The 20,263-nt window shown below is 39.5% G+C and overlaps 1 protein-coding gene across 1 annotated transcript in view; it reads right to left on the bottom strand.

Moving 5' to 3' along the window:
• ALCAM (activated leukocyte cell adhesion molecule) overlaps positions 1-20,263 on the bottom strand; it is a 120,386-nt gene that overhangs the window by 14,771 nt on the left and 85,352 nt on the right. Inside the window, exons 3-9 of the mRNA XM_021400542.1 lie at positions 17,937-18,156; positions 13,433-13,497; positions 12,959-13,046; positions 11,932-12,114; positions 6,952-7,079; positions 5,181-5,310; positions 602-714 (exon numbers count right to left, since the gene is read on the bottom strand). Of these exons, the coding sequence (XP_021256217.1) occupies positions 602-714; positions 5,181-5,310; positions 6,952-7,079; positions 11,932-12,114; positions 12,959-13,046; positions 13,433-13,497; positions 17,937-18,156 (927 nt within the window). The remainder of the gene's footprint in view (positions 1-601; positions 715-5,180; positions 5,311-6,951; positions 7,080-11,931; positions 12,115-12,958; positions 13,047-13,432; positions 13,498-17,936; positions 18,157-20,263) is intronic.

Below are 20,263 nucleotides of genomic sequence, written 5' to 3'. Positions count from 1 at the left end.
GAAAAACACTGTTGGTACAAGTTGACACACTGACAACACTCCTCTCGTAACTGAGCTTAGGAGTTCACTACTAAACAACCTGAGGTAGCATCATTTTCGGTTTCCATCATATCAGTGTTCTCTAAACATGCCATACATGATAGCTACTTTTTTTTAACCACCCAGTGAACAGCCAGCAGCCAGCATCTAATCTCTCAACCTGCCTTGTCCTAGTGCAAAGTTTACTGGGACCAAGATTAAGCTTGTCTTTAAAAAAAAAAAAAAAAGATTGATAAATTCAAATTCCTTCAAAGGGGTTTTTCTTCTTAGCAGGATCTGATTCTAGAAGAGCCTTGTACAGACCATTTCAATAAAATTGCATTTGTGTTACAGTGTTCAGTAGGTCTCTCTGAGAATTGAGCCAATAAGTACAGTAACTAATTTTTAGTCATCAATTTAAAATGTTATCTCTTATTTTAGCAAAACACGTAAGATTCATTTTAACAATAGTCTTCAAAAAGCCAAATCAACATAACTTCCATCCTCCCAAAACACTGAAGTATCGGCAGTAATATGAAGTGATGAATACACAGATGAAGTGTGAAGTAGATGAATCACTGACCTTTATCCAAAACACAGTTGCATTTCTACTTGAAGAAATTGTGCATGACACAGGCAGGGCCTCTCCAATCTGTTTTGTGACTTCTCCACTAGGAGTAAGCTGCAAATCCAGATCTGGGACAGTAAGAACATTTGTCAAAATGGTAATCTCAGAATGCCTGGGCCATTCCATAGAAAGAAAGAAAACGTGACTAATTGCACTCATTAAATTCAAGATTTCATTTTCTCAATAAAATCTAAATCAAACTTAGAGGAAAGGGAGAAGACAGAATTATTCTAAAACAGGCGTTGCAAGAACATTCACATTTTTGCAGTAATTACAGGCTAACAGAAAAAGTGAAAACTTACTAATCACTAGACAAATTGATATCTTTTTTCACCCTTGTACTACTGAAAGAATGACAAAGGAGGTACAAGAATCTGCAGGAGTATTCAGCATAGCAGTATGTACTTCTTGAAAGAACAGCCCAGGCTGCTGCGAGGGAATCTTGTTTTCAGCCAGACTTGAGTGTACTTTCAGGGGAGGACACAAGCAGATGGGGACAGATTAATTTAAACAGTTACTTATTAAAACGTGAAGAAGAGGACAGGAGGACAAGGGGTAACTTTCTGAAATATGATAAAACAAGTTCATTTTTATGCTGACCACACGGAAAGGATGAGAGTGGTCAACATAGTGTGTGACAGATGATATTGACTGAAGAGACAAGAGGTCTGAATTATAAGGCTGGGCGGCCACACATGAAGCCCTTTGATTTCTTTGTTTTCGTTAGTAACTTAAAAGTCATTTTGGCGTAACTCAGAATCCAAGCTTTCCCTGACCTGTTTTGGCTTCAGGGAAATTGCACAGTCAGTGATAGCTGTGTTTGACACTAGGTAGGGTGAGACCCAGTAACAAAAAGGTCAGGAAACACTGCTCCAGAATTTTCTCAGTATATGGATTTGGCAGGCTAGTGATTGCTTTTTCAGGAAAATCCTACAATGAAAGAAAAGCAGAGTTTGCCAAGCTAAACCTCCATTTTGCTTCCCTTCTCCAGTGCCTTGCTTGTGAGCCAAGTTGCCTGGTTAAATAACTATCACAGATGCACACAACACACAATAGCTCAAATGGCAAGCATACATGCTTTCATCGTGAATATAGTACTAGAAAACCACTGGAGAATATCCTCTTGGCTTTTAAGCAGAGTTTTTTTTTTTTTAAAAAAAAAAAACCACAACAAAACTTCAGGCAAAATCACAGTTGGTAAAGGAGGGGGAAAACAGCAAGTTTTACTTAACAAAACAGTGAACTTGACTACTGACTTCATTCAGCGGTTGCCCTGGGAACATCATTAAAAAGCAGGACTTCAGGGAAAGTCTACGGTCCATCCAGTACTATTAGCCTGCATTATTATCTGCACTATAAGTCTAATGGCTAGTCTGAGAGGTCTCAGATCTGCATGAGTGAAATAAACATCTTAAAGAAGGAGAAAAATTGTTTTTTTTTCTTTACTCTTTCTATCCCATGCCTCCTCAGCTAGCAAACCCAAGCAAACTAACAAGCTGCTCCAGATTTTACCATTGCTTTCACAAGGAAAAAAAATGCATAATTTTTGTTTCTTCTTGCTCAGTTCTTCTTGAGGTAGAAAGGTAGGTTGAAGAAAAAGCTACATTTTTGTTTTTTTTTTTTCCCCCTCAGGGTGACTCTCCAACATTTTCTTAAACTTTTCACTCTTTGAAGCAAGATAACACCTCAAACCCAAGAGATCACCAAAGAACATTCACAAGCATCTTCTTTCACATGCATCGCAAAAAGGAGAAACCCATTACATTTCTGGCCATCATCTCAAGGAAGACTGACACTGAGCCTCAATGCAATCCTTCAAACTAGTCCTCTGCCAGAGTAGCAACCCTGAGCCCCCCCACTTCATCTTTTTGGTGCTGTAACTGAGACTGCAATCCCTCTCACATATGGATCTGTGCATTACAGATGTTCAGGAAAATTTACAGTACATGAGATGAACTGCATAGCTCGGAGCACTGTTTTCCAAAGTCCTTTTATGAGACAAACATAGAATTAACCTTCAGTTTAGCATAAGATTCTCACTAGGAAGAATCCACAGAGCAATTTGATTTCTTTCTTTTCTCTCTCCCACCCTAAAAACTTGCTTTATGAATACAGTATTTCCCCATATTTGATGGGTAACTCAGATGCCTGAATGTCAGTGTTCAGCTTTCTGTGAAGTTCATAATGGATTCATCGTTGTAAAAAAAATGTTGTATTGCCCATCTTTTTAATGGAAATAAAAAATGCAAAGTGCCTAGATCAGAAGTGAGGAAATGAAAAGTCCTGACTCAGAATGAACACTTTTACAGTGTTCTACAGAACTCCTTTTACAGGAGCTTGTAGAAAGAAATATTAATCCATACGAGAAAATATAAGCAATAAAACAAAGGAGGAAAATAATATTTAGTAAGAATTAATAAGGTTTATCTTAAGGAAAAAAAGTCATGAAGGGAAAAAAAACTTGAAGATCTATCATCAAAAGTATATCAGTACATCAGAAGCTGAAAGCCCCCCAAAATAACAGGCTATGCTGAAAACCTAATATAAAATAATCAACTGAAAAAGAAAAGAGTCTATTATAAAGTATGTATGGGTTTTATGGCTTTTTCACAGGAGCTAACTTACAAAATATGCTGCAGAAATGCTTTAGACCGGCATAAGGCATGACACAGAAGTAGCCTGAAGACAGATCTATTACACATGTACAAAGGTTTGGGCATTCAGGAAGCACAGAACTGTTTTTGGGTCCCGGGCCTCACTTAAGCAAAGGCTTTAATGCAGACAGATGTATCCAAAAGAAACAAGCCCAAATTGAAGAAAGGAAGCAGGGTACAAGATTGGACCTATGAGTTCTGAGTAGCTGCACTAGGACAGACTTATGTCAAGAAAATACATGCTTATCTCATACAGTAAAACTCTTCTGACATGCAAAGGAAACAGTAGGGAAAGGAGAACTGGCTCTTTATAGAGAACCTGTAGCCGCAGGAGTCATACTTTAGAGTAATTATTTACGGAGGTACTGGTCAACATGTGAACCACCTGGAACAAAATAAAAGGGCCAATTATATGCCAGAAAATTCCAGCAATACAGCTTCAGTATTGGGCGAGTAGCAGCAGAAGCACAGAGCTCTTACATATCCCAATTCTTGGTCAAGAAAAGGGAATAGGTAGTAAAACAGCAGATAACCTTGTTAAATATAAAACATGCATTAAATTGGAGAGGGTAATTATTCATGTACAGATATATTCTAGATATATTGTACCTCTTCCAAAAAAAAAAAAAACAAAACACCCACATAGCATCGAACTGTAGAAGAGCAAAAAATGTTGCACATCAAATGCCACGTAATCAAATAGTCCTTGCTCTACTGTGTTCCAGTACACACAGTTGATCCTGTAGATCAGGCCTAACAAAGGAATAAAGTTGGTTTAGAAAGAGACAGAGGCACCTCAGCAAGCAGCCATCTCATTTGCTTTCAACAAAAGGGGTTTCCTCTAGTCTGCGCTGGGTCTTCAAAAGCTGAAAAATGCCTCAAAGAGGAGAACAGATGCCACTTGAGAATTGGGCAGAGAGAGGCAGTAGACAGAAATACCAGTTTTCAAACTCCCTACACAAGTAGGTAGATTCTAAAGTTGAAACACCCTGACCTGACCCACAGTTAAGAGGAAAAATAAACATAAATACTCATTTTCTGTCTAGAGTTGTGTATTTTTCTGTTAAGTTTCTTTTTATATGAAGTATAATTACTGTGGGAGTATTTCAAGTTCATTATTGATTATGCCCCTCTGAACCTGTAAACTATTAGAAGGTATTTATGCTACTGGGAAAACCAGAGACCATCAGTGTTCCCTAAGGAAACTCAGGACTACTGGACTGAATCTCATTTCACACACAGTAATAGCATGGTTACTTCAATGGTTAATTCAAGTCAAGGGTTGCTTCTAAAGCAGTGCTAATGAAGTATGAGTAAATACTCTTGTGTCCATCTGAAGCAAATTTACCAAGCTCTGTAGCTCTCATGATTCTGGGAAAGCTTAAAAAAAAAACACAGAAAAAAAATCAAACACTATGTGAACAAAATGAATACCTAAGTTGCTTCTCCTTACACGTTAACCTCATTGAGATAAGATGAAAGGACATCAGACTAATGTGAATTTGACTACAAAGAATGACCTTCAGTGTGAGCTGACGTATGTCTGAGCACATTCTAAGGCATGGCTGGATCAGAATAATTTACCATATTGTGACACGTGAAATATCAGATTTTTCACTGTACGTGACTGCTCAAGAATATATAACATACAAAGGTTACATAAAGTGAATCTCTAAGCCAGGAAATCGAGAAAGTTTAGGTGTTTAAGCAGAGATACTTTAAAAGGAAAAATGATAACAAAATACCCAACCTAAAGCTACTTCAAACAAGCCACATAATTCATTTCTCCTGTAGGTCAACTAGACTGATCTCCTTAAGTAAGGCAGAGGTGCAAGATGGGTTTTGTTTCTTTACTATAAGTACAAAATGCAATGACTTACAGTGCACAGTGATGGTGGTTGCGTCCATCATGCTTTTGTCAATCAGAGAGCACTTGTATTCTCCCGTTGCGTTTCGTCTCACGTCTGTCATTACGTAAGTATCTGAGCTTCTTATACCTTCTGTTTCTCCCTGCGGATTGAAAAGCATCTACTGCATATAAGCCTGCTAACAGCATTCTTTTTTGTTGAGGATTTTTTTTAAATTGTATGGCTCCTGAAATTCACCAAAATACATCTAGTTTCAGTATCATTGAAATGCAATTACCTATTAACAACACTAACGTTTATTTCCTGCATGACCGCAGAGTTTATAAAACCCTACACTTAAGAGCTTACTCTTTTAATTGAATAACTAGCACGCTTAAGAGAATATGAAAATAAGAAATCCAAAAGTTCAGTAGAAAGATGATGAAAGATGACTAAAAGGGTTGGAGAAACTGCAACAGCAAAACAAATTGCATTTCTTAATTTATATCTCAAATGGTATGTTCATCAGGAGGTCATGAAGTGAAATGTACTGCATTACACACATGCTCTATCCACATCAGGGTATACACTACCTTACAAGCACTCATCCACAGAAACTGGTGTTTTTCCCCATTCCCCAGTTTCCACCTGATAACAACTGACCGTCTTACAACAGCTTTGAAGCATGCACAAAATGAGAGCCTAATTCATATCTCTGAATCCAGAAAGAGATTTACCAGGTTTGTCACAATACACACGAGTCTTGCAAAGGAATTGCCAATTCCAGCTCCCAGTAACAGGGAGATTGAAGATCAGAAAGACTGCAGTGTTCAGCTTGCTCACTGTGACCTCAGAGCAAGGAGAGACACCACACACTTCTTCCCTGGCATGCAGTAAATTCCTAGGATGACTCACTGAACCTAAATGGCTGAAGAGGACTTCAACTCCTAGTTTCCCTTGCTAGCCTTCAGCAACAAAAACATGCCAGGAGCCCAAAGTAGAAGAGGATTATGTTCGAAGGACTACACATGCAGTTTTTGAAATACTTGAAAGCATGCCACAGCTTTTGGCCTCTCTCACATTCAGCTCTGCTCAGTGCTGCAATAGGAACAAAAAAGGGATATAAGATTGGAAAGAGAGAAGCAGCACATAGGAAGAAGGTAGGAATCTTAGAAAATAAAGCCACATCTGCCTGTGGGTTCCAATAAAACTAAGATTAACAGTATCAAACCCTTTATTTTCGTTGATTTTCATCTTATGCATTTGACAGATTTGTTCTACACTTTCTCTTGCACTGTCAGACTGTTTCTTTTTGTGTTGGTATGCCACCACACAGTTTAATTAATAAATGCAGAAATAAAAGAAATTGGAAGGATTCATTGGTGGAATTAAAAAAAAAAAAAAAAAAAGCTGAATTAATTTCCTGTTCTTTCACTGCTGAATCTTTGTCCACTGTGATTGTGACAAAAATAAGATGGTTTTATTCAAAATGATAAACTGCTTTTGTGAAAACTTATTTTAAAAAGTATACATATGCTGATGTGAAATGAAGAATAGCAATTTTTAGTAGGTTCAAACACCAAAAATCTTTGGATGGGGGAAAGAGGTTCTTTCGAACTATTTTGCCAGTGCAGGTGAGGTGCTCTCAGAGTCTGACGTAATGGCTGATGTCTATCTTTCACTGTAATTATAATTCCTTCCTTCATTTGTTTTAGAGTCACGTATACACTGACATGCATCAATGTCTGTAAGAAGGAATGATACAGAATATTTCACCACACAGTGACAGCAAGGAAGGACTTACTGGAATGTAAAACAGGAACTCCTGTGGAGGAGGGTTGCCGTTCCCTGAGCACTTCAGAGTGACGTTATCACCTTCTTTAATGGTACTGCTTTGTGACAGCACTTGAATAGTCACCTTCTCTGTTGGATCTGTGAAAACAATGTACATACTTAAGAGCTTCCACAAAAAAAAATACACAGTAACGTGATACGCATGGCTGAAGAGTTCATGATTTCACCATTGAACAGGTGAAGTTATTTGCATGTGCTGATCTTTTTACAGAAGATCCGAAGTTCATCACACCTTCCATAGTTCAGCCAATATAAGTAACTGCAAAGAAGCCATACAATACAAAAAAAACGTTTTTCTCCATCAAAATACCCTATCACTGAAACAGCAATGACTACAGCTCCATGAAGTGCTTAAGAGGAAAAAATATCCAACCCTGATCAGTGTGAACAGTTTCACAGCATGATTTCATTATGAGGGATTAACTTGTCCTCTGTGAAGCTTGCTATTTGGAGAACTCCAGCAATCAGAACAACAACAGAGGCTCTCAGCGCCTTGCACTAGTATTAGATATTAGCCTTCTTCCATTAAAAGGAAGAAATATGAACTAAGCAACTCTATTCAGCCTGTTCTATATGCTGATCACAACAAGCTTTCACAAAGATGAATTTCGTGAACATAATAGGACCCTTAACATAGTCAACAGAACTGTAAATGTAACGTACTTCTGTCATGTTCAGTGAAGTTGAACTATAACTTACATTTTACTTCAGTAATTTTTTTAAGGCAAAGACGGAGTATATGTTAATAGATGCTATTCTTCCTAAGTAGAAGCCTAAATATAATTCTTCAAATACAGAGTAAAATGAAGAAAATTAACGGAAATATTATGGGCAGATAACTCTTGCTGCTTTAATTTCAATGAATAAATAAAATTTCAAGGATGCCTGTCTAATATTCAGACGCAGTATAGTGCACCTTATTAGACGCCAAAAAAAGAATTCTAGACAGCAGAGAAACCCTTGCCTGACAGCTGATTCTCTGTGTTTAGTGAAGCATGGGCTCTACGACCCTTCTGACCCTTAAGGCACTCATCATGTTCATCTTCTGCTATGGGATTTTTCAATAACAGGAGCTGCAGTTCATTGTGGCCTCTCAATGACCGAGAGCCCTAGTGCAGATTTGCATCTCTCTTCATAGGAAGAGTGGTACCGGCTGTCAAAAGGCCCCACCCTCCCTCCTCCAGGTGCCCTTGGCTCCCCGTCCACATCCAAACATATACCTCAATATCAGCAGCACTGAAGCACAACTTTGCCTACTGCGGAAAGGAAAGTCCAGCATTGCTGTTGGTGTGGAACACAATGGATGTGAGTGAGCAGCTGGCCATAAATCACAGGCACTCTTCTTGGTAGCTTCTGGGCCAAATACTCCAGAGCCAGCCAACAGCAGGAACTGGTCTCTCCCTTTTTCAAGTTATGTAAAGATGACCAAAGGTGAAAAAGTTATTATACATCCTGGACTTTCTTAGTCATTGTCTCTGAATTAAAAAGGGATGAATTACACTGAGGAAGACTTCAGGACTTTTAATTTAGAACTGTTTTTTTCCCACAGAGATGAACTGAACTGGATTAAAAATTGGACATAGTTAAGCAAGAGTGACATTCACGCAAACCACCAGTCTTTCCCCTAGGCATATCTTACTCTTCTGTGTACTTCCATCAGCTAGGAGGAAAGTTTTAATCTCATTTTCTAAGTGGAAAAAAAAATCTATGAAAGTAAATAGCAAAAGACTAATTAAATTGTTCTGTAAGGTGAACAGGTCACACTTCTGCGGAAGAAACAACCCAGTGACAATGTTCAGTGCAATACTCATGCGAAGCAGTGCACAGCAACATGCTTCTCCTTCACTAATAAGCATGAACAGCTTGGTGAAGGGTTCTGGGCCACAGAGATGATCAGAGGAGCACCTCCCCTGTGAAGACAGACTGAGGGAGCTGGGCTTGTTCAGCCTGGAGAAGAGAAGGCTGCGGGGTGACCTCATTGTAGCCCTCCAGTACCTAAAGGGAGCCTACTAACAGGATGGGAGTGAACTCTTTACAAGGGTAGAAAATGGCAGGACAAGGGGAAATGGTTTTAAGTTGAAGGAAGATTTAGGTTGGATATCAGGGGGAAGTTCTTTCCTGAGAGAGTGGTGAGGTGCTGGAACAGGCTGCCCAGAGACGTTGTGGATACCCCATCCCTGGTGGTGTTCAAGGCCAGGTTGGATGGAGCCCTGGGCAGCCTGGTCTAGTATTAGATATGGAGGTTGGCAGCCCTGCCTGTGGCAGGGGGGTTGGAACTTCATGATCTTTGAGGTCCCTTCCAACCCAAGTCATTCTATGATTCTATGCCTTTCTGCTCAATGGCACACATCTCTGGCTAGGTCCATATCACCCTGTCCTTCTGTAAACCATTACCTTTGTATCTGCTTTCTTAAAGAGCAAAATTCTAGAAGCAGACATCAGAGGGCAGTTACTTAGTAAATGAATGCTGCCATCCCAAACCCACTGTGTCCACAACTGATGTAATTTTGTATAACTTTAATAAAAACACAGATGCTGGAAGCAGCATGAGTAAAAAGCACCTTCGACCTTTATCTGTTGTGGAAAGGAGTTCATCCATAGCAAGACAGACACTTAACAACAGGGCATGATTGGAAATTTTGCCTAATACGTTTTTACACTAATTAACTCTGAGCAGAACCAAACACAACTGCAGTCACGATAATTTAGATACAATCAGACATTATCTAATTGTCCAGTGCGAGGAGTTCTCCTGCATGGCTCCAGTTATTTTATCCAGCCTGCTGGCTACAGCTGCAAACGAGAGCCTGTAGTTAAGTACTGATAACTACTGCTAGCTGAGCTACCTATCTCCAGCTAGCACTGTATTCTGCAGAAGCTAGCTCATTCTTCAGGGGCTGGCTGCTTCCAGGAGGTCCACTTAAGAACAGGAGCTGGCACAAGCCCTGAGCCAGACTTCTAGAAAGTCATTCAGAAAGTTTGAGCAGAGTATGGAATTGAAGTTACAGCAAATGAAGATACGTGAAAAGAAAATGAGGATTTCCCTCTCTCTAAAGGTAAAGGGAATCTTGGAAGGCCTCTTTAGTACTGAAGGTTGTGCCTGCTTCCCACTGTTGGCTAACTAGCAGCACAACACTTCCCATCTCAGGAGGAAGAGCTTATCTTAATTAAATTGCATGTTACTAGACCAGGATTAAAAGAGCTAGTCTAGTAAACAAATCTTTAATACCAAGTGCACATGGTATCTGACGCAGAGATTATTCTTGAATGCTGTGCAGCTTTTTTTCTTCACATTGAGTAGTTCTTAGTAGCAAGCACATGTAGTACAAGCATCACAGAAATTTGCAAGAGCCTCATCCTCAACAGGCAAAGTAGCCTAATGCATGAAAGTGATGGGGAAATGGGGAGTAATAGCAATAAACCTGTCTGACCAGGAAAAAATTAAGTTCTTTCTGATCATTACAATTCTTTCTTGTAGACCTTTGCCATATGCAATAGGAGCTATTTGTGTTCATGGGTTCCACAGACAACAGAAAAGAAAATCAGTGGAATTTGGCAAACAACTTTAAAACGAGAAAAACAAAACAAATCAAAACAAAAAACCCTCTAGCAAAGCAATGGGATCAGTGACTGTAGACTTGAAATCTCTTATGTTATTTCCCAGGATAATGGTTTATCTGTTATCCCAGAGGCTTTCTTCTTCATTAGTTCTGGCAGTTGTGATTCTGAAGAAACACTTGGTGAAAAGAAGGCCTTAATTTACTCTAGTTTTTCTAGGTGAAAACAAAGAGTAACTCCTCCAAGATCTGATCCCCTGCTTCTGCTGTTCAACAAACTATGCCTGCAAAGGAGAAGCAAGCACCGATCTAGGTACAAAATAGACTGCCACTTCAAGTCCAAGACTTTCATTTTCACAGCAATGGAGCACGCCTACTGGCCATAGAAATCAGGCGTGCATTACTCATTTTCTTCATATTCAATTGCATCACGGAGTTGTTAGACTGTGTATTCTAAGGCCCCATTAGTTATCTCGACTGTGTACTCAGACTTTATTGTTCCCAAAACAGGGACTTTTTTTTTTTTTTTTAATAAGCTGAGGTATAACCTAAAATGCACAAAGAAACAACAGTTGACAGGACATCATAAACATCTCCTGTTTCTCTTCTTTCTGTTACAAACTTCTGCCTTCTACAGTCCTTCAGAAGTGTCCCTTTACAAGACTCTGAAATCCTTCTTCCACCCTCTCCAACTCCTAGCATCTCCTCTGACCTTCCTGGCCAAGTGCCTGTTTTCTTTATTCAGAGGAGAGCTATGATCTCCATGTCAGTCAGTAATACAGTAAGGAAGTTGCTCTGGGACTTATGCCAGCTGAAAGCAATTATTCACGCACATTCTCTACTTTAAAATTAGAAGTCTACCAATATTCAAATGCCACATTTTGAATGTAAATATCAGCATCTTACAGCTGTAGAGAAGCTACTACATTTTTGTGCAAGGTAGTCTGCCAGCATTAGCTGCTTGGTGCCGACTCTCTTTTGCAAGAAATGAAAAGGACCTCAGCATACAAATAATTATACAGAGTATTTACTGTGTATTTCAAGAGGCACAGACAGTCATTCTCATCAGCCCATCTTTTCCTACGGTTCTGAAAAACCCATTTCACAGTAAATTTTTTAATTATTACTTTCCCCTTAGCACCCACGCCTTGATGATCAGTATTCTACTGTTAGAAAGAAAGAAAACCCAGGTAAATCCTAAGATAAAAATTACCCTGACATTATATTCAGACCTTCTTGCGGCAAATCTGCTTTGAAAACACCATCTCAATAGTCAAGCAGCAATATTTGTAACTTTTTAAACCATCTCAGAATTATTTCTTTTTCCCCAAAGGTAGTCTTTGTACAGCAGTAGATACTTTTTAATAACTTACAGTGAACATCAAAGACAACTGGTTCAGACTGTATTGTTTTCTGGCCAGATGGTCCATAATACGTCACAATGCAAGAAAATTTAGCATTTGCATCTTCTTTTGTTGGCATGTACTGAAGAGATGATGTCATGGTGAAGAGTCCAGTTGATCTGTTCTCAACCTTTTGCAAATTTATGACCACAGCTGTAGAGGAAATATTATTTCATTATCACATGGCCAGAATGTGTAACCTTTTTCCTATTGCACATACGTCTTGTCTGCCTGTTCTCTATTTATAGTTATCAGGCTGCAAACACACAAGTAACATGACATATTACCCAAGAGACTACACAGAGTTTTCCTCCAGTATTGCCACTGACATGTACTAGGAACATTTTATCAACAACATATTCCTACCACACTGTAAATTTTAAATCAAATCAAAGCAAAGAACTGCTGCATTTTTTCTAGTTTTAATACAAATCTCCAAGGCAGTAAGAAGGCCTCAGAAATGCCAGCAAAAACAATTTTTAAGATCACATTTATAACTTAATTTTGTAACCCTCCCCTGCTTTATGGAAACTAAAATATCGTGGTCTAATCAGCCCATCAAAATTAAAGTTGAAAGCCATGGGGTAAAGAAGCATTTCTCCTAAATAACCTGAAGAATAAATATTTGCAAAAGAAGGCTATGATCTATGCGGTCTAAAACACAGTATTCAACAGGCATAAAACTGAAGCTGAAAATTAGTTATCAGTTTCTACTAGCTACATAGGTTCAAGAATTACTTTGCGATAGCATTAACAAAGTCAACTCTCCTCCCCACATGTGTTTTTTAAGCTGTAACATAGCAGAGAAAATATATGGCATAGCTTGGGTTCTTGGAGAGGTACCCAGGAAATCTCCTTCCAGTTTCATATTTCTGTATGAGTAGTCTTCCTCAAAGGAACAGTACTTTAGACTAAAACAGAGCAACTCCAATAACCAAAGTTCTTCAATATACATCTGTCTGTGAATTCAAGGACAATGTCCATTACTGCAACATACCTTCTTCCACAGGCTGCAAAACTCTCCCATTTTTGTACCATGTAACGCTGCCTTCGGGATAACTATCTCTCACAACGCACTCCCCGAGCTGCAAAACAGACAGGAATTAGTCACTGTTTCTTTCTGCTATGTTTTAACAGATCTGATTTTGCTTTGGGTAAAACTTCTAGGCAGTTCAAAGGCTTAACCCCAGATATATTTTTTCAAATGAGGTAAACCCCATAAGTGAGGCTTAGGTACACTTTGGAAGAGGGTTCAGTAGTGGGTCTAGAATCAGAGTGGACCCTGCTTATTAGGGTTATTAAGGTACTGGTGAGGAAACCACTCTGTGCACAGTCTGGCTACACAATGCAATCTCTCAGACGCACACACACCCTCTCTTAGCCTCAGTCCACCACCTCTCTCTGTCTTGACTGCAAAGGAACTTCAGGCAGCCTTCAGGCACATAACTTTGAGGGAGAATGCTGCTCTTACCATTTTTAGCTTCTCTGTTTCTAGGAAGTCTGCTTGATGCAAGATTTCTGGTTGAGAGGGTTGTTCTAAAACATAAATAGGATAAAGGTACTAGTGACAGAAGCACAAACAGTTTCAGAAAAAAAAACAAACGTTACCACAAGATGTGTGAACTTCAAGACTAATTAGAACAGCCTGTTCTGGTACAGCCTAATCTACAGTTCGCCTTTAAAAGAAGGAGAGACATACTTCTACCTCAATATCAGCAAAAAGACTGGAGAGGAGGAAAAAACATCCCCTTAAAATGTGTCCTACTTCCCACAGTAAATTCCACCTATCCTGACAATATATATTATAGCCAGGCAGACTGTTAAGTATCTGGGAGGAGATAACTTGATCTGATCTGATTTACATAACACACATGCTGGAGAAGGAACCGGTGGTATAGAAAATAAGCAACATTAAAACTGCCTTACTAGGGATATTACTATAGATAAGCTATCACTTTATAATGGAACAAATTCCACCTAATCACTCTTCTAGTGTTTATTTCTCCTAATGGGTATTGTTACATTTAAGAAATTCAGATGACAGAAGTACGTGTAATTACTTTAACTGATTTTAAGTTGGTTAAGACTCTCTTAAAAATAACACACAAACTTCTTCAGTGCCAATATGTCTTCTTATTTACTCTTTTTTATGGTAGATGGACCTCTTAGCTTGCCAAAGTAGAGGATCTATCAGTGTTTCCATCATAAAAAAGTACTTTCTAGCAACTATATAACGTTTGTTAAAACAGGTTGGCCTGAAGCCCAGAATGCAAATTTTTGTCTCCAAAAGAGACAGTTTTTCCCACAATTTTTTAAAAAACTGGGAAGGGATGAGGGGGCAAAATAAATCCATGTTTCCACAGTGAAAGAAAGTCTCTGCACTTAAGCTGTACTGCTTAAGTAAGTACATGCATTATATACATTTACACACTGAGACATCTCTAACCACATCAGCTTACAGAACCTGTTTCCCAAATCAAGCTCCCTATGAAATACTGCCAGCAATCCCATCCCCAGTGAACTACATACCATCATGCCAAAATTTCAATGCACCGATGAAGTTACTCATCTGCAGGTGTACTGCTCCTGCTGTGGCACAGATAGCAAGCTTACCTATTTCCTCAAAAATTCATTTGTTTTCTGTGTGCGTGTGTGTACACAAATGCACAGATATCCTTTGCTTGGAAGACCACGCCAAAATGGAACAAGAAGAACAGCTCAAAAGGGAAATGAAAGGCAATAAAAGAAGCTGTTTATCTGACATGCTCCAACAACTTGCTTGTGGCAAAAGAACACCAACAAAAACAAAATAAACAGTAGAAATGATGCACCAAAACCATCACAATGCCCTCAGAAGGTTAACAGAGCAAAAGGTATATATTTTTAAAAGCTATGTGCGCATTTATTTCCCGTTTGTTAGTTTTAAAGGGAAAAGATCAATGTATTTCTGCAAGAATCTGTCAAGGACAAAGCATTTCCATGTCAATTCAAACAAATTAGGTTTTACAAGACAATTAACAAGCCTTCTGGTTTAGATTTTCTGGTCCCATGCACAGGCACAGCTGATTTCCTGTGGTAGTCGCCAGCTGATCAAATCACAAACCACACAGCCTTCCTTCCCCATCTTTCCCTCCTTGAATCTCCATTTTCCCTCAGGGTGGTGCTTTGTGGCAGTTCAGTAAGATCTGTACTGTGCTTTTTGCCCCCCTCGCACCCTTTGCCCAAAGGGGATCAGAGGGCTGACATACCGTGCCTCTTGCCATGCAGCGCCCTGGCTTCTGAGCAGACACCGGAGCTGAGAGGCCCGCTGCCAGACCCCAGAGCCACAGCATGCACACTGAGGTAATTCACTACACAAGACTTATGTTGGCACGTTGCAGGATGAAATTTGAAGCTTAGCACCAGGAGGGCGTACTTTGGTGGGTTTGCAACTTCAATGCCACACTCATCTCTTGGCTGAAGAGCTTGCCAGGACACTTTGCAGCCCTGCACAGGCATTGCAGCCGCTGGGAAAGCCCTCGTGGCCTGCACCAGCCTGGTTCTGGTGTGGTAAGGCAACAGCTAGGGGCTGCTGTGCTGCTCTGCTCTGGAAACCACGGCCACTTAATTCCAGAACAAGATGCTGACAGAATCCATCTGGAAAGCTGGAAGAGCTTCTTTGAGTAGTCCAGTGAGTGTGACTAGCAGGTGGGAGCTGTGCAATGAGCCATTCCGGCTCGTTAGTCCTGAGCTAATCAGGTAAAAGCAGCTGAGGATGTGACAAGCTCCAGTGAAACCCAGCTTCAGTAAAGCCTTCTGGGATACAGCTGAGGTTTGGTTTATGAGGGTTTGCACTATGGCAGCTTAGCTCTGTATTTGTGGTTCAAGGAGCTTTGAAACTCCACTGAAGAAACAGAACACTTAAACTCCACTTAGAAATGCCACTGAATAAATGAAGCTTGCAGGCTATTGTTAACTCTTTCATAATGAAAACAAACAAGTATACAAGCAAGCAAGAGCAACAAATGAAATCCCCCAGAACAGACTCAAGGAAGTTAATTCGCAAATATACTAAGTAAACACATTTAATAAAGTTGTGAACTCAAAATGAAACACTAAAAAGGTAATTTTTTCTTGTTGTGCCAAGTCAGCCACATTATATATGTGACATCCTCTACTCTTGTTTTCCTCAATAAATAGTAGCATTCTCTATTAGTATTAATGCAGACTATAAAATACACAAGCTGTGCTCCATGGCTGAGTTAGCATTGTCTGAATATTTAGTACAGTACACAGTAATTCAAGCAGTTAGTATTTAGTTCACCATACACCACTGTCTCATCTACATAGTTACTGCTGTGCAATAAGTAAACATGATCATTCTTTATCATTTCCTTTGGAGCACTGTGCTTACTATGCGTGCACTGAGCACACTTGCCCCTGTCGTCATTAATTCACTTTTTCTTGTAGTCAAATTCAAAGTGAAACAAGGGAAAAGGAATTATCATTGACTCTCAGTCTACTTTCACACTCATTTATGCCACTGACAAACTTTTGTCAAGATAACACTGAACTTGGCACCTTCTCCCTGAGAAAATCCTAGGGCTTCCCTTCCAAAACATATTATTGTGTGGTCTCTTTGAAACTGCCCATCTCCGCAAGCAACATTTTTTGATGACAGAGAGTTACTTTGCCTCGATAAATCTTTATCTGAAGAGCAACCAAGGCCAAAACAAGTCCTAGAAAAATATTACAAAGATGACATCCAGTGCAATCGCATGTACAAACGCCAGCCTTAGTCTCAGCAGACCTGAGTCCCTGAAAAGGAGCAATGTATGTCCCTCCATGAGGTGGTTCAGATTTGGAGTAATTACGTTTCTGAATGACCAGTGGGAAGAGCTCAGGTTTGCCTGACAGTTCAGATCAGGACTGCTCTGGTGCACAGTGCCAATCTGCCTCAGAGCACACAACCTTTTGGCTCCTTTTGAGTGCAGATAAACCAAAATATGTGCTTCAGAAGTTCACTTAATGCTTCCCACCAACTGACATTCAGCGCACACTAGGTTTAGTTCAAAGTAAAGTTCCCCATAAGGTGTTGTTGCTGGCTCCTAAACACCTGCAGATCCAATTCTGTGGTTGCTAACCTGCTAATCTAGACAAATCCAGGACACTGGAGAGCACAAAGAGTACAGTCCTTCCAAGACTAAAATGACCCAACAGTGCTCACAAAGGTGTAAATGCCACACGGCTCTTTCAACAAACCAGATGTTTTGAGACTTTCCAATTTGAATTCAGTAATCAAAAACAGGAGGATCTTCAGAAGCTGCTAAGAAAGAAGCCTCAGGAAGTCAGGCTTCTGACAGAGTTAGAGCTTCACTTCCGACAAACAAAAAACAAAAACAAAACCTCAAACACATTCAGCACTCTTGAAAATCTCCACTGTGATCCCAGTTTGAAGCAATACCAAATGTTAATAAACTTTGCATCCCCTCCTTGCTCTGAAGCAGAACTGCACTAGGGAACAGCAGCTGACTTTTCAGTTCCACTCTCCCTCGCTCACAGGTCATGCCATTGCACACTGGCTGCTTGGAGCTGCCTTAAATCTCTCAGCTAATCTAATCCTTCAGAGCACACACAGTTAACGCTTCTCTCCTGCAGAAAAATTCACTCAGAGAACAAATGAAAAATAATCAATGCTAATTTTACATTTTTCATTTCCAAGGCCAAATGACATCACATAAGTGAGTCATTATCAAAGTCTCAAATTCTCTTTGAGCCAGCACTTATCATGAATAAACTGTAAGTGCAGGCAGTCCTGTTACGTAAATGCTACCAGTAGATTACATTTTTGAAAGCTGCAGAAATTTGCTAGTCTTAGTAATTTACTCAGCCAAGCTTACTTTCTTGGCTTTAATCTTCCCCTTAAACAAAAGTTTCCTTAATTTAAGATTCAGATACTGAGGAATGTTAACAGTAGTAACAACGAGATTACTTACTGAAGACTTTGACTATCGTTGGCTCCTCAGAAACATCATCTTCTGTTACTAGCATACATACAAATCTCTTTTCATCGCTGATTCTTGCATTCTTGATGGATAATGTATAGTTTTCTGAGAGACTCAGCCTATCTTTGTAGTCTGGTACATCATCATACTGTACATTCTTTTTTGTTGATGATCTGAAGGCAATAAATACTGGAGACCCGTTTGGCATTTCCTATTAAAAAAAAAAGGATAAACATCTCTATTTTGCATAAACACTCAGGTTCACTTAGAAGTCCCAAAAGATTTGGAATTGGTATAAAGCCATAATTTAAAAAAAAATGTTTTAAGTACAGGAGATTACTTTTTTTGCTAATTAATTTATGCTGTATGAGCAAGAAATTCAGAGTCATATGAGAGCTAGACTAAGCAATCTCTTGCACACATTGAGAATATCATCAGCAGAAGTAATTTCAACCCTTTGGCTCAACTGCAGCACAACACAGGGCTTTCTATGATCAAGGCTGGTGGTTTTGGCACCACCTGACTCTGTATATGAAAAAGTCATTTGAAATAGAAGCATTAATGAGCTAGGCTCAAAAGCTTCAGTTTTCCTTTTCATGATTGTTTTACATATTCATATTGTTTGCCTGGGATACTCAAGACTTCATTCCAAATGCAGGATTTAATCAGGCATAACTGCCTATTTTATTCCAAATTAGGTTTTAGCTTTTTTTTTTTTCTTTTTGTTTTTTAAAGGCCCAAGAGCTTGTGGAATCGGAATATACATACAATCAAATATTGTTATTTATGCATCTTAGGATAACCTGCAACACTTCATTCTCTAGTCATCCTCCTTATATCAGTCAGTATTCAGTTGCCATCCTAAGAATGAATACAAAATTGAGAGCCTTGCACAAACCAACCATATAAAGATATTATTTTAAAAATAAAAACAAAGTTTCAGGCTTAGTTGTGCAGGTTTCAATTACCCGCCCTGCACAGAGAAGGGACAGACAATGTCCCACTTTAAGTAGGGTGAGGTGAAAGGTTGAATCCCTCTCTACGTACAATATTGTGCTGAGAGCTGGAAAAGGTTTTAGTTCTCTTTAATCCCTTGCACCTTGAGGCACTGATAGTAACAGTGCTCCCAGCACAATATCTCAGCTTGACTGCAGAGCCCACAAAAGCATGACGATGCTGTGACAGGAGATGAGTGGTGTCAGAGCCAGGGCAACAAGCAGGAGACAACAGCTAATGTGAATCTTAAATTCCCTCATAGTCTTTCTCCCTTTTCCACTTTCAAATTCTGGATTATTCCAAGTGTCTGCTGCAGAAGGAAAGAAGGCACTGCCTTAACTCCTTACAAGAGAAGTTGGCTGTCAACTGCAAATGAGCTCTAAACTATTCAAACCTGAATGGAGTTTCCCTTTCTCCCAGTGAAATGATTGCTGCCAAAGAAAACCAACAACAACAACACATTCACAAACCAACCAACTCTCCTCACCCTAAAAGCCAGTTTTATCACACTGGGAGCTGCCCTGGGAGAGAGGATTACCAACTTCCCTTATTTGTACATTGACTATATCAACAATTTCATACAATTGCTACTGTGTTTTTGAACATCAGGTCTGTGTCCCTTTCCATCAGCAGCACACAGTACCGATGACGTGTCCACACACTTAGGACAAGTGGTAGCATCTCCTTTTGATGACTGGTGCTCATCACTTGGTTGAGATGAGCAAACTAAAGGCACTGGAAAGAGATGAATTTTTCTTTTCTCTGTCTTTTCATCATCCTTTGCATCCACCTCCATAGAGGTGAACTTCTTTCTTCCCAAAGGAAGTCAGAAGACCAAAAAACACATTGCAAAATGCAAGTTTTGAATTTTCTAAATGGATATATGAAACAATTTTACTAACCCTTTCAGGGAAACATTCTCCACAGACTTGTGACTTTGCATCCCAAAACTTGTTTGCAGAGCAGGAACTCAAGTGTACAAGTTTAGTAAATGCTGCAAACCTCTAGTCATGAGGGAAAGAGGCAGGAGGATGATGCACTAACTGCAGATTGTTCTGCTTTAAAATGTGATAGGGGATACCATTTAAAAAGAGAGGACTACATAATTTTAAATCCACTGTCAGAGTAGAAATCTCCTGTTACTGCTGGTAACAGCAGAGCAAGAGGGGAGATTTAGATCAACTTTGGAGAAGAAGGGAAAACCAGCAGGAGACCACTGCAACTCCGCTAAGGTCAGCTCTACACTATTCACTGTGCATAAAATACACTCAGCCATGAAACAGTGCTGTGCGGGCAACTATCACATCAACTGAGCATGGGGA

Source organism: Numida meleagris, chromosome 1, assembly GCF_002078875.1.
Source record: "Numida meleagris isolate 19003 breed g44 Domestic line chromosome 1, NumMel1.0, whole genome shotgun sequence".
Taxonomy (NCBI): Eukaryota; Metazoa; Chordata; class Aves; order Galliformes; family Numididae; genus Numida; species Numida meleagris.
Note: the sequence above shows the minus strand (reverse complement) of the source record. Positions and strands in the feature narration are given on the sequence as shown.